This window comes from Channa argus, chromosome 20 (assembly GCF_033026475.1).
Source record: "Channa argus isolate prfri chromosome 20, Channa argus male v1.0, whole genome shotgun sequence".
In the NCBI taxonomy this organism is placed as follows: domain Eukaryota; kingdom Metazoa; phylum Chordata; class Actinopteri; order Anabantiformes; family Channidae; genus Channa; species Channa argus.
Genome location: NC_090216.1, coordinates 17,659,014 through 17,679,856, shown reverse-complemented (window position 1 = coordinate 17,679,856; position 20,843 = coordinate 17,659,014). Strand labels below are relative to the sequence as shown.

The 20,843-nt window shown below is 41.4% G+C and overlaps 1 protein-coding gene across 2 annotated transcripts; it reads left to right on the top strand.

The window, feature by feature from the left end:
• Positions 1-2,446: 2,446 nt before the first annotated feature.
• On the top strand, positions 2,447-20,817 carry gsg1l2b (gsg1-like 2b). Of its 2 annotated transcripts, XM_067488798.1 has the most exons (5): positions 2,448-2,978; positions 3,905-3,952; positions 6,488-6,640; positions 17,882-17,993; positions 18,614-20,816. In XM_067488798.1, the coding sequence occupies exons 1-5, from the start codon at positions 2,678-2,680 to the stop codon at positions 18,912-18,914; spliced, it is 915 nt and encodes a 304-aa protein (XP_067344899.1). In that variant the 5' UTR covers positions 2,448-2,677; the 3' UTR covers positions 18,915-20,816. The 2 variants fall into 2 exon arrangements, with proteins under 2 accessions (XP_067344900.1, XP_067344899.1); XM_067488799.1 differs by lacking the exon at positions 3,905-3,952 and having other exon boundaries at positions 2,447-2,978; positions 18,614-20,817.
• The last annotated feature ends 26 nt before the right edge of the window (positions 20,818-20,843 follow it).

Sequence of the window (20,843 nt, the reverse complement as noted above, 5' to 3'; positions counted from 1 at the left end):
TTGGAATAAGGCTGTAACATGACAAAATGGGGAAAAAGTTGTGAAAGTGCAGCGAATACTTACTGGATGCATCGTAGGATGACAGGGCCAGGATTCTCTGGGCTCAAATTGGGGTTAAGATGGTCATTGGTCATTGGATTGACCCCCTTAAAGCCAATAAAAATATTTGGGATGTGTTGTAGAAGACACAGTATCACAGTGGTCAAACTCTCCCATTATCAATACATAATCTGGGTGAAAAATTAATGCAACTCTGGACAGAAATAAATGTTGTGACATTAAATAAGCTTATTGATGCCACTGCAAATGCTTGCTGTAATTAAAGCTAAAGGTGCTCCAATGAATATAAAGATTGTTTGACTTGTTTTGGCAGGGATTCGTATTAAAGTATCACATGCACCAGTGCCCACTACAGTTATGCTATTCTTTAACTTAACAAGCAAAATCATGTGATCGCTCCATAAAGAACTGAACTTTAGGCTACGATTAATGGAAATGAGAGAGAGAAATGAAAAATGAAAGCTGCAGAAGGTGCACTCCAAGGTCTCCAACTTCGGGAAAAATGGGTTTTTTACTTTCTAAGACATAGTAAAGCACAGGTCTTTAATTAGCCACGTTCTCTGTCTATAAATGTCGATACTACAGGATCCAGACTCTGGGTGTGGAATTTGGTGTTGATCAGGGTGTGAGCACCACAGCACTCTCGTCAAAATCTATTCGAATCTAATTTCCCTATAAAAACTTTATCAGAGTCAGAGCACTTGACCTCATACAGGAGCCACACCCTCACCTTCACCCTCACCTTGAAAGTCTAAATTTACTAATCCTGCTGCAAGGATATCCAGTATCTCAGCGTCTACCATTAGTCTTCACATATTTAGAAATGTGACCAGCACAAAAGACACCTAAGCTCTCTAACAGGGACCCTGCAAAGTCCATTCATCTGTAGATTTTAGCCTTGGGGATGAGAAAGTGTCATGCAACAGCAATGGCCTTCAGTGAGATACTCCAGTCAGAATGATTCCTCCCTCCCCCCACACAGTAACAGTATAGATCATCCTGAAGGTGACACAGCCTGAGGATGCAGGACCAAACTGTGGTGTGTGTGAGTGTGTGTGTGTGTGTGTGTGTGTGTGTGTGTGTGTGTGTGTGTGTTGGGGAGGCAGAGGTTAGAAGAAAGTAGAAAAGAACACTGACTTTTAATCTCATGGGTATACCTTTCCTTCTAACACACACACACACACACACACACACACACACACACACACACACACACTAATGCACACGATTTCTTATCCACAGCATGCAGCCAGAGGAAATTACTGATGGACATCACAGTATGCTTAATATACTCGCACCAGCGTGTACACACACCCATACTATAAAAGATAAAAACCCGCCGATATTAGGGAGTCGGGACAGTCTGAATATGCTCACACCTCCAACAGTTTCACCATTTTCTGTGTCACTGATCCTGATTGAAAGCTGTCTTGCCCACAATGACCTGACACCAGCAGAGCAATTCCCATGGCAGCCATTACGAGCTGGTGCTATCCGTCTGCTTGGGGAATGATAAAGTTTTGCTGTCAGCAGTTATTTTTTCCCCCTTTTATGAGACGATCTAGAGGTCCCAGATATTATGGGCCAAAAAAAACTAAATAATTTGTTTCTTTTTTATTCTTTTCTTTTTGGAACTGCTCTGGGTTTACATTTTAAAGTCAAGAGATCATTTTACAACTATGGGAATATGCTTTTTTTTTTTAACTTCTATGCAGTTACCATCTGCCCTCTCTGTGCCCTAAATGATTAGGAACAGAAATGATTAAATTTTTTCTGAAAAAAAATGACAGGATGATGAACAGATGCTTAAAACACAGTACTAGGTCCAAGAAAAACAACCCTGATGATGTGACAGTGATGTCATCAGGGTCGTCTCAGCTTTGCCATGCAGAGAAACTGTCCTAACTAAAAATTGGGGACATGGAGTTTGAGTAATAGCATTTTTTTTTTTTTACCAGGCCAAAGAATCTTAAAACATTGCCTTTGGTTGCATTTTGGCAAATGTAGTACAATGTGTTCCTCATTCTTTACTACTTTTATAGACACTTCATTTGGTGCAATGGTAATAATATTCACTGGAACAAAGTATTTTTTAATGCCGGTAGGATGGCACCTGTTTACAGTGCAATGCTTTTGAGTCATGACGCAAGTGAACTGCACCAATCTGCTTCTTTTTTTTTTTTTTTTTTTTTTTGAAGTGTTGAAGTAGAAATATTCCTGAAATGCAGTAAATACCAAAAGCAAAAGTTGGTCAAAGAAGAAGAAACCAAGTGTTTAAGGCTGATTTTCACTGCGCACACACCACTCATCTCTTGAGTGACATGAGGGTGAGAAGCGTGTGTGTGTGTGTGTGTGTGTGTGTGTGTATATATAATGGTGTATGAGGAGGCTTTGGGGGGGGGGGAATGGGGGGTTGACAATATGAGGGAGTCGGCTGCACTGGAGGAGCAGATGTGAGCGGAGCACTGTAGGGGCCAGTCGCGCCGCGATAATTAGCCGCGGATATATTAACGGGAGTAACCGGATTATGAGGATTTGAGGAGGAGAAGTCACAGGAATCCGGTGTCATACAAGGCGAGGGATTAAGTTACGCGTCTTCACTCCTCCGGTCGCCGTTATGGGGATAGACCGGCGGCGGAGAGCATCGCTGGCTCTCACCTTGAACTTTGTCGCCCTGTTCCTGGCCGTGTCGGCTCTAACCACCAGCTACTGGTGCGAGGGGACGCGGAAGGTGGTGAAGCCGTTCTGCACCGGTCCGGCCACCGCTAAACGTTCCTTCTGCATCGGGTTCAACGGCTCCGGCGTCAATGACACGCGGCTGGTGCAGTATATCTGGGAGACCGGGGATGATAAATACGTTCTGCGGAAGTTCCACACCGGAATCTGGTTTTCCTGCGAGGTGAACATCAACATGTCCGGTAAGTTTGAAAAGAAACGGAAGGTTCAGGGGCTGCTGCTGCCGCCGCTGGGGGCGGAGCGCAGCGGCGCGCGGAGACAGGTGCGGCACGGACATGTACGTAGCACGGCTAGAATATTTAGTTCATGAATTATTAAGAACGTCACATTAAATAATAATAATAATGTGAAGATGAAGACCTGTTTGTCAGTTCTGAAAATGTTTTTTTCTCTTCATCCAAAGGATTGAGTCAAACCTTTATAAAAATGAAGATAAGGATTGAAGTGAAAAAAAGTTTGTTTTGCTTATTTAACCAAAAATCCAAAAATGAGTAGATGTTTAGCAAAGAATTACTTTTCCTTAAAAACGCCTCAACTGATGAATCACGCACACACACACACACACAAAAAGATTGAAGATGTGTTCGACCCTCTTTATGGCTTTTTTCCTTCTCACATCCACAGTGTTTATCACTGTGTGTCAAAGCTGTTCATCTGATTTATGACCAGATCCAGATAAGTCAGCTGAGGGCTCCAAGGTCCCCGAAGTGTGAATATAGGAATGTAACCGTGTGTCTCTGCAGTGTCGCACTGTACAAGCTGCTGTTGTGTCTACAGTAGGATGTTGAGCCAGTGCTCTGCTCCAAAGTGCATCTGAGGCAGGAGAGTTTTACAAGCTAAAGGGGACGTGCAAGAGGTTTTTATTGCACAAACACACAGAGGAAATCTCTTCACAGATTCGATCAAATTGTTTTTTTGTTTGTTTTTTTATATTACACCTTCATTTTGTCTGACAAAGCCAAATAGGCTGCCTGGGAAATCTGGGGAATCTGGAGAAATTATTAAATACAGATGAAGTGCCTGTCTCACTTATCGGCATGTTGCAGGAGTGGCTGCAGCCTACTGTCAGCCACTGTCACTAACATGTCCAATTCATCGTCTTTTACAGGTGAGAAATGCAGAAGTTTTCTCTATGTTGCACCTTCGAATGAAAGAGGTAAGCGAATATGTTTCTATACACGAATGAGAAAAGTGTAGAATTCTTAGGCAGTTGCTTAAAAAACAAAGGAAGGAAAGACAAACCTAAATATTTTTGGCAGGTTTGTTTTCTTGAGGCCCAAAATGATCTGCTGTGTTGTCTGATTGCTTTAACTAAGCTGCTTAGCACTGTAGAGACCATTTTGACTAAAGAGGCCATTTTGGAAAAGGAATTGAATGTCATTTGTCAATGTGATAAAATAATAAGACGTTTTACCTTGTCAGTCTGTAACGGCTCTGTTTGGCTCTGTTTGGCTCTACTGTCATCCTGAAGCATTTACGCTTTTATTAATATTCAAGCCTACACTGAATTTAAATCATTAAAGCAATGGAAATACAGAATATTTACCACAATGCAGTGAATCAATAGCAAGCTTCTTATGTCTCCATTAGGGATAAATGTTTTCTAAGGCAATGGAGCCGGCAAGTTAAATCTAAATCATCTTCAGCAAGTTTTGGCTCTGGATCGAGTGACACAATTGAGCCGATTAACTCATTGCTCACAGTCAGTAAATAAGCAAAGTGGGGTCTCACTCACTGTATGTGGCCAGTTAGCGCAACCTCATCCTCCTGCTTGTCACTGTGTAATCATTTCACCGCATCGTGCTCGTGACAGCTGAATGTTTGCAAAGGAATGATTTAATAAAACAGTTTAGGAAAAGCTAATTTTTCTTCCTTGCCAAGAGTCACATAATTTGAGTCAGTGCATTGAGTAAGATGTCAGAAGTTGAGTAGCTGGGCTTGTAAGGAAGTGGGGAATAGAGAGAGAACAGCAAGCCCGGCTCTGTCCAAAGAAATCAAAGTGTTGTCTTTAGGGACGTCCAACTCTTGGCAAAGAAGAAAATAAGAGTATTTTCCAAACGTCAAACTATGTCTGCAAGATTTATTCTTTAAAGTTGGCTCATCACAACCTGTGCAGCTAACTCAATTTCCCTAAATGCATGGCACCAATTTCCATCGTTTTTTTCTGTCTGCAATTTTATGACTCATGCACAAGATTTACACCCCCATCTTTAGAATGAACACATTGATATTCTGTATTGCCTCGTCTGTAAGTCTGTAAGTCTGTCTCATTTGGTTTTGTCAGCAAAGTGTGTGAAAAGACCAAATCCAACAATGAACGGATCCTGCTAGCAAGTCAGGTTGAGTCAATTTTATTCAGACTGCTCAAAATTCAGTCATTTCTTTCTGTGCAACAGGCCAAATCTTTTGTCTTCAGCCCAGTTAAGATATAGAAAGTTGCTAAAAATATTTGTATATGTGTACATTTAAGTACTGTAGTGTATGTCTAACTCCTCTGTGCCATGAAGCTCAGTTGATTTTCAGACACGATTAAAAGCCGTTTTCTTTCCGCACTCGGAAAACTTGGGCTGAGGGGCTAAGAGCCACAGACAGACTTGGATTTACCGTGTTTTTTTTTTTTAAAACAAATACCATCTTCATTGTTTTAATCCTGCCTACAAACCTTTGTTTGGCCTGGATTTGTTTTTCCAGGAACGATTGTTTTCCATAGAACAGTTGTCACTGAGCGCAAACCCACAGTGTATGAACAAGTCCGAGGTGGGCTGCAAAACATGACACTGGCCCTGAAATAAAAAGAGTTTCAGACATTAAAATTAATGCCTGGATGCCACAGTATCAAGCAGCCCCAATTACTTTGTGTCCATTTGACACCTTCAGTTGCTTTTTGCTGCGGTTGCATTTAATTTTTTCCACTTTTGAAACCACAAATGTCCTCTATGAACATTTTTCCTTTCTTCTCTAATCTCTTGCTATAACTTTAAAGTGTGGAATTCAATTTGGAGCAGGTAAAAAAGACTTTAGCTGAAGGATGTAACTCCTCATCAGTCACTGAGGTATTTTGGGTAGCAGGCATAATGCTTTAATCCACCTTGTGATTAATTAACAACACAATAACCGTCTGCCCTCGGGTGATGTATGCAATTACAGCACCGCTTACATTTACAGGCTTTTAAATCCATTGATATTTCATTCTACCACGCACACTGCCATGAGCTCTGCTTCTCCTGGTGGATCATACATCCTGTCTCTGACTGGGAAGGTTAATGATATGGGTAACAGAGTCGCCTGTTCACCTTTCCCCACTTATTCCCCCCCACTCCCTTATTCTTTCCTTGTCCCTCTCCCTTTGCCCTTGCTTACCCATATTCTTGATTTACTTCCCCACCCCCCATCTCTCCGCTCTCTCACTTGCTGTCCCCACACCCCCTCCATCATCCTTCACTCAGCCGTGTTCACCCCCACTCCCACACAAATATGTTTTTTTTTTTTTATTTGTGGTTAGGACTGCAGCCTCACAGCCCGAAGGCCCCCGGTTCGAATCCCTGGCCGGCTGCAGCCTTTCTGTGTGGAGTTTGCATGTGCTTCCTGTATCTCACCCAAACATATGGGATAGGCTCCAAACCCCCTATGACTCTGAATAGTAAAGTTGTTAAGGTAATGAATGAATGGTTTTTTTGTGTTCTGTCCACAGGAGTGCTGTGGCTGTGCATTGTTGCCGAGTGCCTGTACATCCTCCTGCTGGCCACCGGAGGGATCCTCATGTCCATAGAGGTGTGTCACTTTGGCAATGTCATCGACGGCCTCAAGCTCAACGCCTTCGCTGCCATATTCACTGTGCTCTCAGGTGAGTGGCAGCATCGGGATATCACATGGAGCACAGCTAAGTGAATCCACACAATGTGTTGGGAGTGATGCACTGCACGCTGCACCAAGATGAACTGTAATATTAGCTTGTTTTTCACCTGGAACGTGGATGTCTGCAAGTTACACTTATCTCCACCAAAATTTGAATCTAGTTAACCCAGCTTGTTACCGTCTGTACCTTCTATCCTAAGATGTTCAGTCGTATTAATGTTATTTTACCTCCTGTTGACTCATTGGCAGATCCATACTCACTACTGTTTGTCCCACCTTATACAGTAGCCATGTGTAGTCCTCAACATACATATCCTGTGACATGAACTCTGACAGGGACTAACATCTGGCATCAGGGGCTGCGTCTAAAAACACTTAGAACACTTAGAACAGAGTGTTATACTTGTGTATATATACAGTACTATATACTAATACTACTGATTTGGTTAAAAAGTCTTTCCTCTTCGACAGAGCAATAAAAGATATATGAACATGAATCTTAGTCAAATCAACATTAGGAAATAACAGACAAGGCAACGTGGTGCCTGAAAAATACCATTGCAGCAACACTAAATACAGTATATTTATTAGCACACTGCCACATTGGAGATCTGTGAGGTTTAGACATGATTACATTTAGTGAAAGATTGTGGTTAGTTTAAAGAACGTAAAGCATTGTTTCCAAAGACCTTATGTCTTTTTCTAATGCTAACCATGCGCTGTGAAGTTTGTCTGAAAGCATTTTATTGTATCAATCTATCTGCAGCATCAGTGTATTTTATCAGTTTTTATTCACATAAATTACCATATCATTGTTGTATTATAATACCATGTATTCAATTACAGTTTCTGGCATAATATGTAGGAGGCAGGGTTGCATTGAGGAGGTTAAGGTGGAGAGATCTATGGCATTAAATGGGATGGCCATCAGTGTGACTGTCAGGGAAACTTGATACATGGCAGAATAAAATGAAAATGACTGGATGTTAGTAGCAACATGGCTATGAATGAAGGACATTGCGAAGCATATTGGAAACCGTTGCAAATATCTATTGACACGATAGAGGATTTCAGATGTAACTAAGGCATAAATACAAAGCCCAATGAAATGTTCTCCCCGTGATGTGTGGGTTTCCTCCCACAGTCCAAAGACATGCATGTTCGGTTAAGTGGTGACTCTAAATTGCCTTTAGGTGTAAATGTGAGTGTGAATGGTTGTCTGTCTGTCTTGGCCCGGAGACAGGCTGGTGACCTGTCCAGCGTGGACCCCACCTCTCGCCCTATGATAGCTGGGACAGACTCCAGCCCCTCATGACTAAAAAAGCGGATAAGTGCTTTCAGATAATGGATGGATGGGTGGTTTTCAGAACTGCAGTGACATAATCAGCAATTGTTAGTGCCTCCCCCACACAGGCCTGTCAAATTATCTGTGCCAACATGTCAATCACCACCAAACATTCATACCTATCGAAGAAAACTAATGAAGGAGAAATTCTAAATAAGTGATATTTACGTTGAGGACATGGACTTTCTTGCTAAAACAACTTTAATATCAGTTTGAATTTACAGCAATTGATTCCTTAGTCCTGCTTCCATGCTGGCATTTGGCCAGTCACATATTCAGGCCAGTGGCTGCCTCTCAGCCCCAGAGAAGATTTCCAGCCTGTTTGCAGTCTGCCCCCTCTCCCAGTGGAGGAATTAAAAATGACCTTCCCTCTAATCCACTCTGTGAAAATGATCCCAACCACCACACTCTGGGCAGTCAGCAGTGAAAGATACTCTGCTCAACAGCAGTGATTCTCAGCACTCTACTTACTTTACAGGTCAGATTCCAGGAATGTTTCAAAAGCCATAGGCTGAAGAGCTGTACCCCGTGGGTTCACACTTAGTACCTGCTTTTTGAGATTTTAATATATATACACTCTAAGTATTTTTATTAGAAACACCCAGGTAGTACCAGAAAGGCTGCTTTTTGATTTTGAAATATCTTAATATTACTCTGAATAATAATAACAACAAGGGTTTTGCTGGGGAGTAGCAGGGAATCTGTGCATTTGTAAATGTTAAGCCTTGAACTTAAGCCTGGGCAGAGAAATCATGTGGAGTCAATAACATCTGATCGGGTGCAACAACAAAAGTCAGTTTTTAGGAAATTATTCTCAGTCATTTTTTTCCCCCAAGAGTTAGAAGATGTGGAGATTAATACAACTTTCATGTCTGTGCATTTATTATAAAGATAGCGCCCAGATGGGCGGAAGTAAATTTGGGTTTTAGAGTGGGCAATTGAAATTCAAGGGATTCTGAGTTTGTACGTCAGTATTTGAGTGCAAGCAAGCATGGAGCAAGAGCAGAGTCAAAATGGGCACAAGGGAGGACAGAATCGTGAATGTAATGGCTGATTTAAGTGACCAGAAAAACAAATGGGGGAAAACAGAACAGACACAGACACTGCACATGTGGTGGAGGCTCGGCTTGTCATAGATTGTTCTAAGGATTTGGGCACTGATTTACTTCTATACATATCCGATTAGCTTAGCTTAACTATCTATAATTTTCCTGCCTTAGTAATTTTTGTGTTCATCTCGTTTCAATTAAGCATATTTGAGAAATCCATTTTAAAAGAAATCTCATGCGTTTCGATTATGGGAGATGATACAAAGACAAAATGTGCATATTTTAAATATAGAGGGGGTGAATTAAATTTATTTGTGGTCCAAAGTCATAATGGACCACAGCTTACAAATGATCTGCTTAGTTTAGGTAAGAAGAGTAAAACCAAAACTCAAAGATTGAAATGAGAAAATATTATCTTCTCTAATGCATCCAGCACTGTTTCCATAGATGAATCCTCTGTGTGCAATACTGACTTAATTGACAGAGCTCTGGAGAATCTCTTTTCAAAAAATATAACTTAGGGTATTTAGACCTTGCTCATTCTGAGGCCGCATACTGATCAGTTTGGTGTGAAAGTTCTCAGAGTTCTCCTAGTCTGACGCATGCTTTGATTTCAAAGTACAGAGTCAGCTAAGTCCACTCTGATCTTTTTGGCACGTGGAACAATGAACAGGCTGTGCCCTTACTGCTTAAACATCCTACACACTTAGTATTACACGTTTGATGCCTCATTAGTGCCATGTGGTATCTGTCCCTGTTGCAAATTGGCAATGACAATTCTACTTCATCAACAGAAAAAGCTGAAACTATATGGTTGTATGGAAGACGCTGAGCAGAGACAAGTAAGGAACCAAGTCGATCCAACAAACACCCTGCTGCAGCAGGAAGTACTCAAACATACTGTGCTAGTATGCAGCATGTGTAGTCATCCGCATGTAATTAGTCCCAAACGCGCTATTAGCCATGTTTGGTAAAAACTACAGTAAAACATTTAACAACATCAGTTTTATAAGTTATTGCCTTCTTTATAGAACTTTTCTTAGTTCAGAACCTAATTCAATAGTTTGTTCACCACTTGTACATTACTTAATACTTGGTAACATTTCAGAAGTTTGTGAGTTGGCCACAGTTGGGCGGGTAGCAGCCATCAAACTCTTCTTTCGATGTGTCAGCAACATTTCAGCTGATTGAACGTGTTGAATTGAATCCTTGCCTTTTGTCTTTGCAGTGTGCTCTAGGGCCTCTTGTTGGTCTTACTTGCCGTTAGGTCTTTGATTTTGCCTTTGTGTGTATTAAAAAATTAACAGCCAACACAAAGCAGCATTAGCATTTTTTTTACAGTTGTGTGAACAGAAGTAAAAAAAAAAGTGCATAGAAAAGTCATGGTAAAATTGTGAAAATGATACCAGTGCAAAAGTGTGCATCTCCGTTTGATAAAAAAATAATAATAATCAAAACTTTACTTTAAGTGTCATGAATATTATGTTGATGAAAAACAAATCTTTGTTTTACTATCTTTTGCACCAAACTATATAATGTTTATTTCACTATCTTTGACACTGTCTTGTGAGATGGTATCAAACACCGTTTTATATTTTAACTTCTCCATGTTGCTAAGTTAAATATAATAAATAAAGAAGTTATTCTAGCTGTTGGTACTGTCCAGAGTTGCCATCATGTTTTACAGTGTGCACGTGTGGAACGTGTCCATGTACTGGATGTAAGCGCCTTAAGAAATATTACTTAAGCTCCACTGCTTGATTAGTGCCAGGAAATGTGTCTGTACATTTTACCTCTGCAAATGCAGCCCATATGATCCTGGAGTTGACCCAATCTTGATCAGTCCAGTTTCGGCGTCCTTATCGTTTCAATTTAGATGACAGGAGTTCAACCCAGTTCAACCCAGCTGTCCTGCCACTTGAAGCCTCTCAGACTCAGGCTTCAGTGAGTTATGTGATCGTGGCCTTGCCCCGGCATTTTTCCCGTTCAAACTTTCAGCTGAAAAGATGAACCGAACCTCTCAACCTTGCATGTCTTATGTTTTATTTATATGTGACTCACTGTCTAGAGAAGTGAGCTGTTTGCATAAACGAGGAGGTGACCCCTTCACAGTTCCTACGGAGTCAATTTTTTTTACTTGGTGGAATAAAAAGACATCTATCGCAGCATGTTTGCTTTTTAACAGTCTCACACACTTATTACAAAGGGTTTACTGTGCTATAAAATATTTAAATTGAGGAAGGCATTTAAACGTTGTGTTGTTTTTACTGTGGTGAATAAAGTGGCTGTGGTAATGACGTCCAGGAGAACAATAGAGGAGCCAAAATTAACCCTCATTGCGGCTGTCAGTCATCGGAGGCGTGATGAAAGTTTATGTGGAAGCTGTGTGAGACTCTGAGAGAAAAAGAAGAAAGACAAAGATCACTCTTTGTTGTTGTTTTTGGTGTGGATGATTAATTTTACCAGCTCTGTAAAAACAGAACTTCCCTTGGATTTTAACAAATTGTCCTGCAAGTGCGAAAAAACACAAGTGCTCTTTTTATAGCCAAATAAACTGTGTAACGTCTTTGTGACAATTTGTGTAGAGGGTTGATAACATTGGACATTTTGTGCTGTATTTGCATATTTAACATCTCAGCAATTTTGAGAAAAATGTGTTGAAATCTCCAGCCTGTACACGAATCTGGTTACTCGCGCATATGTAACACAGAATCTTCTGTGTTACATACGTATGTATTTATTATTGTTGTGTTATGAACTGAAGAAACCAGGCCACGCACTCTGATGTCAAATCTGATGACCAGTGAAAATACTGGATTCCCATTTTCAGTTACTAGAAGGTTTAACCAGGCATCTATAACCACCAGTAATACGTTGCAGATAAAGACAACAGCTGAGCCTCAGCTAAAGCACTTGGAGCTGAGGTTATTTGTGTAATGACAACAATAATAGAAAGAAGGATAAATAAGGAAAATACAGAGATGTGAATTTATTGATACGACAAGGAGGCAATGAATTCTGATATGTGAAGTCCAGCTGGAAGGATTGATTTGTGTTGGGAACTTATTAGATGATAAAGCACTGCACAGTGGTTCGTATTGTCCACAAACAAGCTGTAGAACTATGGAAGTGTTTTCCCAAAGGCATCAGTGTTATCTGTGGTCACGGCAATCTTCAGATAAACAGCAGGGAATAGGATGCTTACCTGATACAGTAATCTCCCAGGAATGAGCACGTGACTGCAGCACCCGATGAGATGATGTTAGCCATGTATGTTTGAGAATAATAGGAAGACACCTGATGGATATGATGTGTAATGAGCTTCCTCTGATTGGCTACAAAGTTGCTCTGCTCTACATGAGGGTCTGTTGCTTATTTTGTTGTTAGTAGTTAATGCTACAGAGAAGCAGGTGTAATTTGAAACCATGGTTTTAGGCTTCTTTAATAGAACCATGGCTGGAGCTACATCGTATTTTCTCTTCTTGCAGCATTTTCAAAGAAGCAGCACAGATGGATGATGTGAATTGATAATGTGTTTCCTCTTGCGTTTGTTGTTTATATTGTTGCACTACATTCTCCAGGCAGTTTTCTGAAATCCTTAAAACCTGTAACACGGACTGCAATCAAGATTTTCTTAGACCCATCTGGCACATTGTGACATACAATGACCCTGTTAGATCGCTGTTATGCAACAGTGCATAGGCATCTTTAAGATGCAACAGTATCTACACGCAGGCCTAAGTACAGGGTTTTTTCTCCGACTTATTTAAATATTCAGAAAGGTAAAATTCTCCAGTAAACCTCCAGAGTTGGCTTGTTTCCCGTCTCTCAAATTGGAAACCACAGGACTCAACCACCTATTTTATTCTCATGACTAATAATAGCCATGAAAAAATGAACCAAAAATGAAATGACATCACAATTAAAGACATAATATTTAGTGTTTGTGTATATGTGGCTTTTGCACAATATACACACTCAAATTGGGGAAAAAGGATGAAGGTACATTTTGGTATAAACTATTCCACTGAAGATATGAGTGACAACTTCTTATATTTGTATTCATTCCTTTATTCAGCACTCATGTTTGAGCTTGATGCCCCCTCCTGGCCTTTGAAGGTCACTTGCAGACAGCCTTTCAATGCTCCGGAGGCCACGTTCTCTCTGTACTACAGCTCAACGGTGTTACTGGCTTCGTGTCTATGATGCATTGTGTCCCTGTAAATGCTCTAGGCACTAAAAATAAATGACCTGGGCTGACATCTACTGACTTCACGTGGAAGTATCTGACCTTGTGTGAGCAGAACAAGCTTAATTTCCATACAACACCACGCAATGTGAAACTCCTCTCTCATCCCAACACAAAGCTGCTTCTGATCTGCATAACATTAGGATAATACTGCAATGGAATATCTTTAAGAATAAACATGAGCTGTGACATGGATGAGATGGGAATTTCGGTGTTTGGTGCTGAATGTGGTGCGCTCATGCTGAGCCCAGGGATTTGGGGGAGCTTATGTGGTAATCGGATTGAATATGGCTACACGTGTTGGTTTTTACCCCTGCTGTGTTTTATGGTTCATGACATGCTCCAGGTGAAGAAAAAAAATTGCACAGCTCTTTTTAAAATGGCAAAACACAAGGAAAAAGCTGGAATTAGAGACAGACACAGAAGTGTCCTTGAGAAGAGGACAGTGAGTAGGGCTGATTGGTGGAGTGTGGGATAAAAATGTGCACAGATAGTCTCAGCCTTTTAAATGATCTAATCTTCACAGCCATTTCTCCATCCAGTTCTGAAGACAAGCCTGCCGAGCTGTAGTTTAGTCCCTTATCAAAACTCGAAGTTGTAATCTGCATACAAGGAGCCTGCAGGGTTTGTGGAATCTTTGAGCATCTCCAAAAATACAAAAGTAATATTGTGTGTTTATTCACCTGCTTGTTGTCACAGCATTCAGCGGCCCCTTCTCTCTTGTTATCAGCACCATAGCTATAGGCCAGTGGGCACCTGCTCCAGGCAGCTCAGTACGTCGTTATCAGTTAATATTTCGCAGTGCAGTGTCATCAGGTTTTCTCACAAATAACATTTCCTTGGCTTTGACGCCCATCCATCCAGCCCAACTCAGTCCTCTGAATAAAATCATCATGCAACAACATGTCACCGTTTCACCACATGTTATAGTGATAATACCAGCGCTGGTAGGTAGTAATTGACCTGCTGAACCTTAGCTGAAGACTGATCTCACCATTCAACAGCATATAAACACTCTTTAAATTACTGGCATCTTACATCTTACTTAAGATAATATAAGATATAAAAAAATTCAAGATGTTTGATATGAGGGTCTGTCCTGTTACTGTTAAACATTTTAACAGCCATAGCCAATAATATCGGAGGTATCGTTAAATTGATTTTTTATTTCCGGCTCCTACCAATGTTTGTCCTGTAAAACTAAAGAAATACAGTTTTTGAATAGAAAAATAAAGCATAATTCTATTTTGCATGTTTGTTGTAACCCACAAATAACTTCTGTCATCAAAATGTACATATTTGTGCCGTTTCGACTTATCCTGTGAGTTCAGGGTCGCTACAGCGGATTATTTGTCTGCATCTTGATTTGTCATAGCTTTTATGTCGGATGCCCTCCCTGACGCAACCCTCTCCAATTTCTACCGGGTTAGAACCGGTGCTGCTCGGCCGGGGATGGGAATGAGCTGTTTGGGAGTCAGCGTCTTGCCCAGGGACACTTTGACATATGGTCAGGAATAGCGGGCGCGAACATCCGCCCCCATGGTCGGTAGGCAGCCACTCCCCCTACTGAGCCACTGCTGCGCCATCAGATTTTATTCGTATATGATGCAACAGTTAGATTTTCAGCTCCAGCTGTCACAAAACCACTATAGCCACAACTAACAGATCAGAACATTACAGTACTCTCACCCTCTACTATACATTTGTGCATCGTACACTTACGAGTTCTGTGAGTCTTACAGGAGCAAATCATTCATCTCCATTGTTGTGTCCTGCATGGTTGATTCAGCCCAACTGTGTGGTTATTTTCCTGTGCATAACTCTCCCAGTGATTTGGGAGACTGTGGTGCAGGAAGGTAGAGCGGTTGTTCACCAATCTCACAGTTGTTTGTTCAATCCCCAGCTCCTCTGGTCACATGTCGAAGTGTCCTTGAGCAAGACACTGAACCCCAACTTAGTTGCTCCCAGTGAGTGTTGGCCAGCTGCATAGCAGCTCCCCCATTAGAGTGTTTGAGTGATTGTGAGTGTGAATGGGTGAATAAGAAGCAGTGTAAAGCGCTTTGAGTGCCGATAGGTAGAAAAGTGCTATATAAGTGCAGAACATTTACAATTTATCTGCAGCCTTAGATCCAAACTGTAGCGAACAGAACCTTTATTCTAAAGGATTTCTTTATGTGGTTGGATGGATTTTCTGTGTGTAACAGAAACATGGATGACTGGATGAGTTCTGTGCTTCATGTCACCTGCTTGCATGTATTTTAACTGTCCAAGGACGTCTGGTAATGGAGGAAGAATAGCGACTGTTTACAGTGGAAAGCTATGCTTGTAAACGGGTCATGGCAAACAGCACAGCTTCAAGATGAACCTCTTCCAACTGGATTCTCTCTCCCCTCGTGTTGTCCACTGCCCAAGTACAATAGAAACTTTATTGGTGACTTTGCAGACTTTTCAGCCGGAATAATGCCTACATTTGACAGACTTTTAATACTTGGGGATTTTAACTTGTGTGTGCTGACCTGAAAAGCCAAAGATTTTTAAAATCTCACTGACGATTTTAATCTGTGTCTGATCCCACAAAAAAAAACGTGGGCGCACTCTTGATCTTATGGTTACACGTGGTTTTACAGTTGTTAACCTTGAAGTCTGATGTTAATGCTTCCAACTGTCACAACCTTTGTGTTTTATTTAAAACCAGAAATGCTTAATGTCCCTCAATCGACCTGTGTGGAGAACTCTGTGGAAGTGTGTGCGAACTTAATGAGCTTTTTTTTATTGCGCTCTGCTGTTTTTGATCAGTTTGAGTTTGTCAGTCTTTCGTTTTTGTTAGAAATAATTGGTCATATAAGGCCTGCTGGATCCCAACGATCCCACTCCATGTCGTCTTTGTACAGACGTCTTCCCCACTTTGGCTCCATATGTGCACAATATTATTAATGGCAGCTTAGCAGATGGGACTGTACCTGCAAGTTTTAAGCGTGCATCAAGAGGCCTGGCTTGGACTCTACAATCTCTAAACTACCTTTCCTTTCTAAGGTTTTGGAGAAAGTTGTTTAGTGTTGAAATCAGTTGAAATCGTTCCTAGATGAGCAGAATATTCTTGAGGTTTTTCAGTCTGCGTTAAAAACCCGGCACAGTACTGAATCAGCACCGTTGAGGGGTTTTAATGATGTTCACAGTCCCTCTGTTCGATCTAACAGCTGCCTTCGATACAGTGGAGCGTCAGATGCTCCTGCCTCGCTTGGAGAGCTGGGTGGGTATTCAGGGTGGTGCTTTAGAGTGGCCTCTTACATGTGGGGTTCCTTAAAGGTCCATTCTTGGCCATCTTCTCTTCTCTCTGTATCTACTTCCTCTTGGTTCAATTCTCCAAAAACTTGGCATCTCATTCCACTTTTACGCAGACGAAAGTCAATTCAATACGACTCATACAGTGAAGAAATCGACGTATAAATGCCTCCAAAGTCCAGGTTGACCTGGATTTTTTTTAAATCAGTATTTGAAACCTACAGCAACAATCTGGGCGTTAGACTGGACGGTGATCTCAAACGTGATACACAGATTAGTTCAGTGGTCAAGTCCAGCTTTTTTCATTTGAGAAAACTGGCCAAAGCGAAACCTTTTCTTTCTCAGCATCACTTTGGGATTTTAATCCATGCTTTTATCACAACTCGCTTAGACTACTGGAACCCTTTATGTTGGGTTCAGCCGTACATCACTTGCTTGGCTACAGCTAGTACAAACGTACCGCTTTTAACTGGTACGAAAAAAACACTACTACTACTCTTGGCATCACTTCATGTTTTCATATTGATTTAAAATCCGTTTGATTTGTTTTTAAGTGTCTTCATGGTCTCGCCCCACAGTATCTGACTAACCTCTTCCTGCCACACACTCCATCACGCTCTCTTAGATCAGCAAATCCTTCACTTTTACTTGTCCCTAAGATGAAGAGGAAGCGTCGAGGTGACCGTGCTTTTTCAGTTGCTGGCCCAAAATTGTGGAATGAGTTGCCCTTGCACATCAAGCAGGCCAACTCACTTCCTATTTTTATATCATCCCTTAAAACACTTTACTTCTCCTTGGCATTTAACTCGGTTTGAGATGTTGGCTTTTACTATGTTATACTGTTTGTTTGTATTTGTTTTTGTGCCTTATATCTATGTATCTTTTATGTGTTTCATTCGTCTTCATGTCTGTGTACATCACTTTGGCCAATTGTCTTGTTTTTAAGGTGCTTTGTAAATTAAGTTGCATTGGATTGTAGAGTCACTGCCTCTTTCTAATATTAAAGCTGCTCAGGTGTTGTGTTTCACTTTATGTTCCGATACATATGCTGATGGAATTATGTGCTCATACCCAACAGACCAGCAGCTGTTTTTCACCACTACATAACACAATCTTAAAACAAACTCACGTTCTGAAATTGTTGTATTAGTTAGTCACAGGAAGCAGGTTTTCTGAGGTTTTGTGGGTCTTCATCCTGTGTAAAACTGCCACCAAGTGGCGAGTGAACTGAAGTGCAAAGATGACCGAGTGTCTTCAGGCTGCTTCTTGCAGTGTGATGAGTGCTTCTCTCTCTCCGTCTGGTAGGTCTCCTGGGTATGGTGGCCCACATGATGTTCACCACAGCCTTCCAGCTCACTGTCAGTCTGGGCCCCGAGGACTGGAAACCTCAATCGTGGGACTACAGCTGGTCTTACATGTGAGTCCACATATCCACAAACATGCAGCAACACTGTAGGACAGCTGAATGTCAGAACCTTTTTTTCCAGTAGTGTAAGAAGGACTCAGATGTTCTTCTTAACATACATTATTAGCATGTAATATAATGACACAGATAATATCAATGATACAACGCCAGTAAATTAACTGACACATACACTACATGGTCAGATGTATGTGGATACATTACCACATGTGATTGGTGAACTTAATTCTGCAACCATGAACAGTAATACATTTTCCATACAAGCCTCCACTTGTCAGGGAAGACTTTTATTAGTTTACTGTTGAAGATCATCAATTATTTCTTTAGGGCTGTTTTTCTTGTGATCACTGATCATAACAAGCTATGTTTTCCTGTCACTTTATAATTATTACTTTATTGTGACAAAAATGGTTTTGACAGCTTTTAATGTCGGCTGGGAGAATAGTTATGTCAATGACAATGAAAGAAAAGACAACCTGATTTTAGGAAAGGCCATGATTATGAAATGACTTTAATGACAACTTACTTTAAAAGAACAAATCATCTTTTCTTTTTATTTTAACTTGGGTTGAGCCACCAAGGAGGCTCAAACTGTTTGTGTCTGTTTCCTATAGTCTGGCGTGGACTTCCTTTACAGCCTGCATGGCATCCTCAGTCACCACCATTAACCGTTACACCAAAACCATCCTAGAGTTCAAGCACAAGCGTAGGAACATTGAGAAGAACTTGAAGATCAAGCAGAAGCTGTTGGAGCTGGACTCTCCGGAGCAGGTGTGGGACATGTACATCAGCTCGGTGCCGAGCACTGCCGAGGAGCTGTTGGACCTGTCGTCCAATGGCCGCAAACTCTCCAACACCTCCATCTTCCTTGACCTCAACGACCTGCCCGAACCGCAGGGAGAGGAGTACTGCTAGTGTATCAACATGTAGCATTTTTCACCATCAGCAGGTCATCCCCATGTTCAGTCTGAAACATTGGTGTAGCGGATGTGAACCAAACGAGACCACAGCTGGAAGATGATTCATTCGTCTCTAACAAGTTGAGCACAGTATGGTTTTACTAACAAGCAGCTGCTTATTTAAACACGAAACCGTCTTTGCAAGCTCAAATCCAGCAGCCGACCGTGGCATTTCTGTGTCGAGTTTATGTTCTTCTGTGCTTGTGTCGGTTTCCTCCGTGTAGTGCGGTTTCCTCCCACAGTCTAAACGCATGCATGTTAGGTTAATTGGTGACCCTAAATTGCCCGTGGGTGTGAATGTGAGTGTGAATGTATCTCTGAGATAGACTGGAGACCTGTCCAGGATGGAATCTGCCACACCCAACGACAGCTGGCATAGGATCCAGCACCCAATGACCCTAAACAGGATAAGCAGTTACGGATAATGGATGGATGGGTAACGTGGTAACTCTTTAAAGCATGTTGCCTATTTAAACATTCAGCAGACATTCGGCAACAGTAGCATTAATTTAGAGAGATGTTCCAGGCCACCAGTCAAAGTCCAGTACTCAGTCTCCTTTTTTAGCTCCGTTTGATTCATACTAACGTACGTCTGGTTCATTTCAGTAGTGGTCTCAGTTATTTATTGTAACTACACTAATGTCACAGAATTGATCTGGTGATGATATGTTGATGCTCAAACGCTACATTGAATATCTTTAGGAGCTGATACTGAACCACTGAGCCCAACATATTGACAGTTGTGTAGTTTTCCAAGCATCACAGCTGTAAAGGGTCACTGTGAGCTACAAGCAAAAGATGGGAGCCCCCAACCCAGAGCCGACTCTGTGGAAAGGACAGTGGCCCAATCAGTGATTAGCGACTTTCCTCAGCCAACATTCTTCCAACCACGACTAGCACACTCAAATGACTTACCAGGCCTCCGGGCTTGCTGCCTGTGGGATTTTATTTATTGAGGAAAATGTACACAAATGCTAAAGCAGTGTGTCCTCACAGCTGTAGATACACATTACTGGACATCCCAGTGATAAAGAGCTCACACTGATTCCAATATGGTACAATGATGAGAAGCTTCCTCCCACATGAGAACCAAACAGCATTAGGTAGCTTAAAACATGTCTGGCCAGGTGTTATTCCTTAGAGAATTCAGGTGTGGAGGAAATGTGTAGCTGAAGTGAGAAAAAGGAATCGTAGTAACACCGTGTCGACCTGAGGAACACAGCTTCCCCCCACAGAGGACTTAAAGGTCTTTTAATTGTATAGGATGCTGGTTACGGGGAGGGAAGACACCATTAGGCTGAGCTGAGTGCCTTTACTCCCAGCAGCATGCTCTGTGCACACACTCGTAACGAGGGCGATGCTGACGCTCCAACTAATAACCGCTTTAGAGGAAACACGTAGCTGTCTGTGCAAACTGCCAAAAGTCATCAGCTGGAGAGGAGCAACCCTCTTTTAAATAATAGGACACGTTTCTTATGTATTCACAGAACCAGGATTCAGAGGGAGATTGCTGGTATTTAAAGTACTTTTTAAGTGCATTTGAAAAGGTATATTTGTGTACTTTTTATTTATTTGTTTGAATTCAAAGTGAAAGGTAATGTAGATTTATTCCATTTAAATTCACCCCGGGATGCACTGAAAACTGAAGCATGGACTGTTGTGTCTTTGTGTGTGTGTGTGTGTGTGTGTGTGTGTTTGTGTGCCAGACTTATTTACAGTGGCACCTTTTTGTGTAGTGATGTTCAGTTCGATTTTGTGTGGGTTGCAGCCTAAAATGTTAATATGAATACATTTCTATGACAATATAGTGTTTAAATGAGGACTAAGTGTGGAGGAGAAATAATAAACAAGCAGCTGCTTTTTACTGGTTTCTGCTGGACTTTTT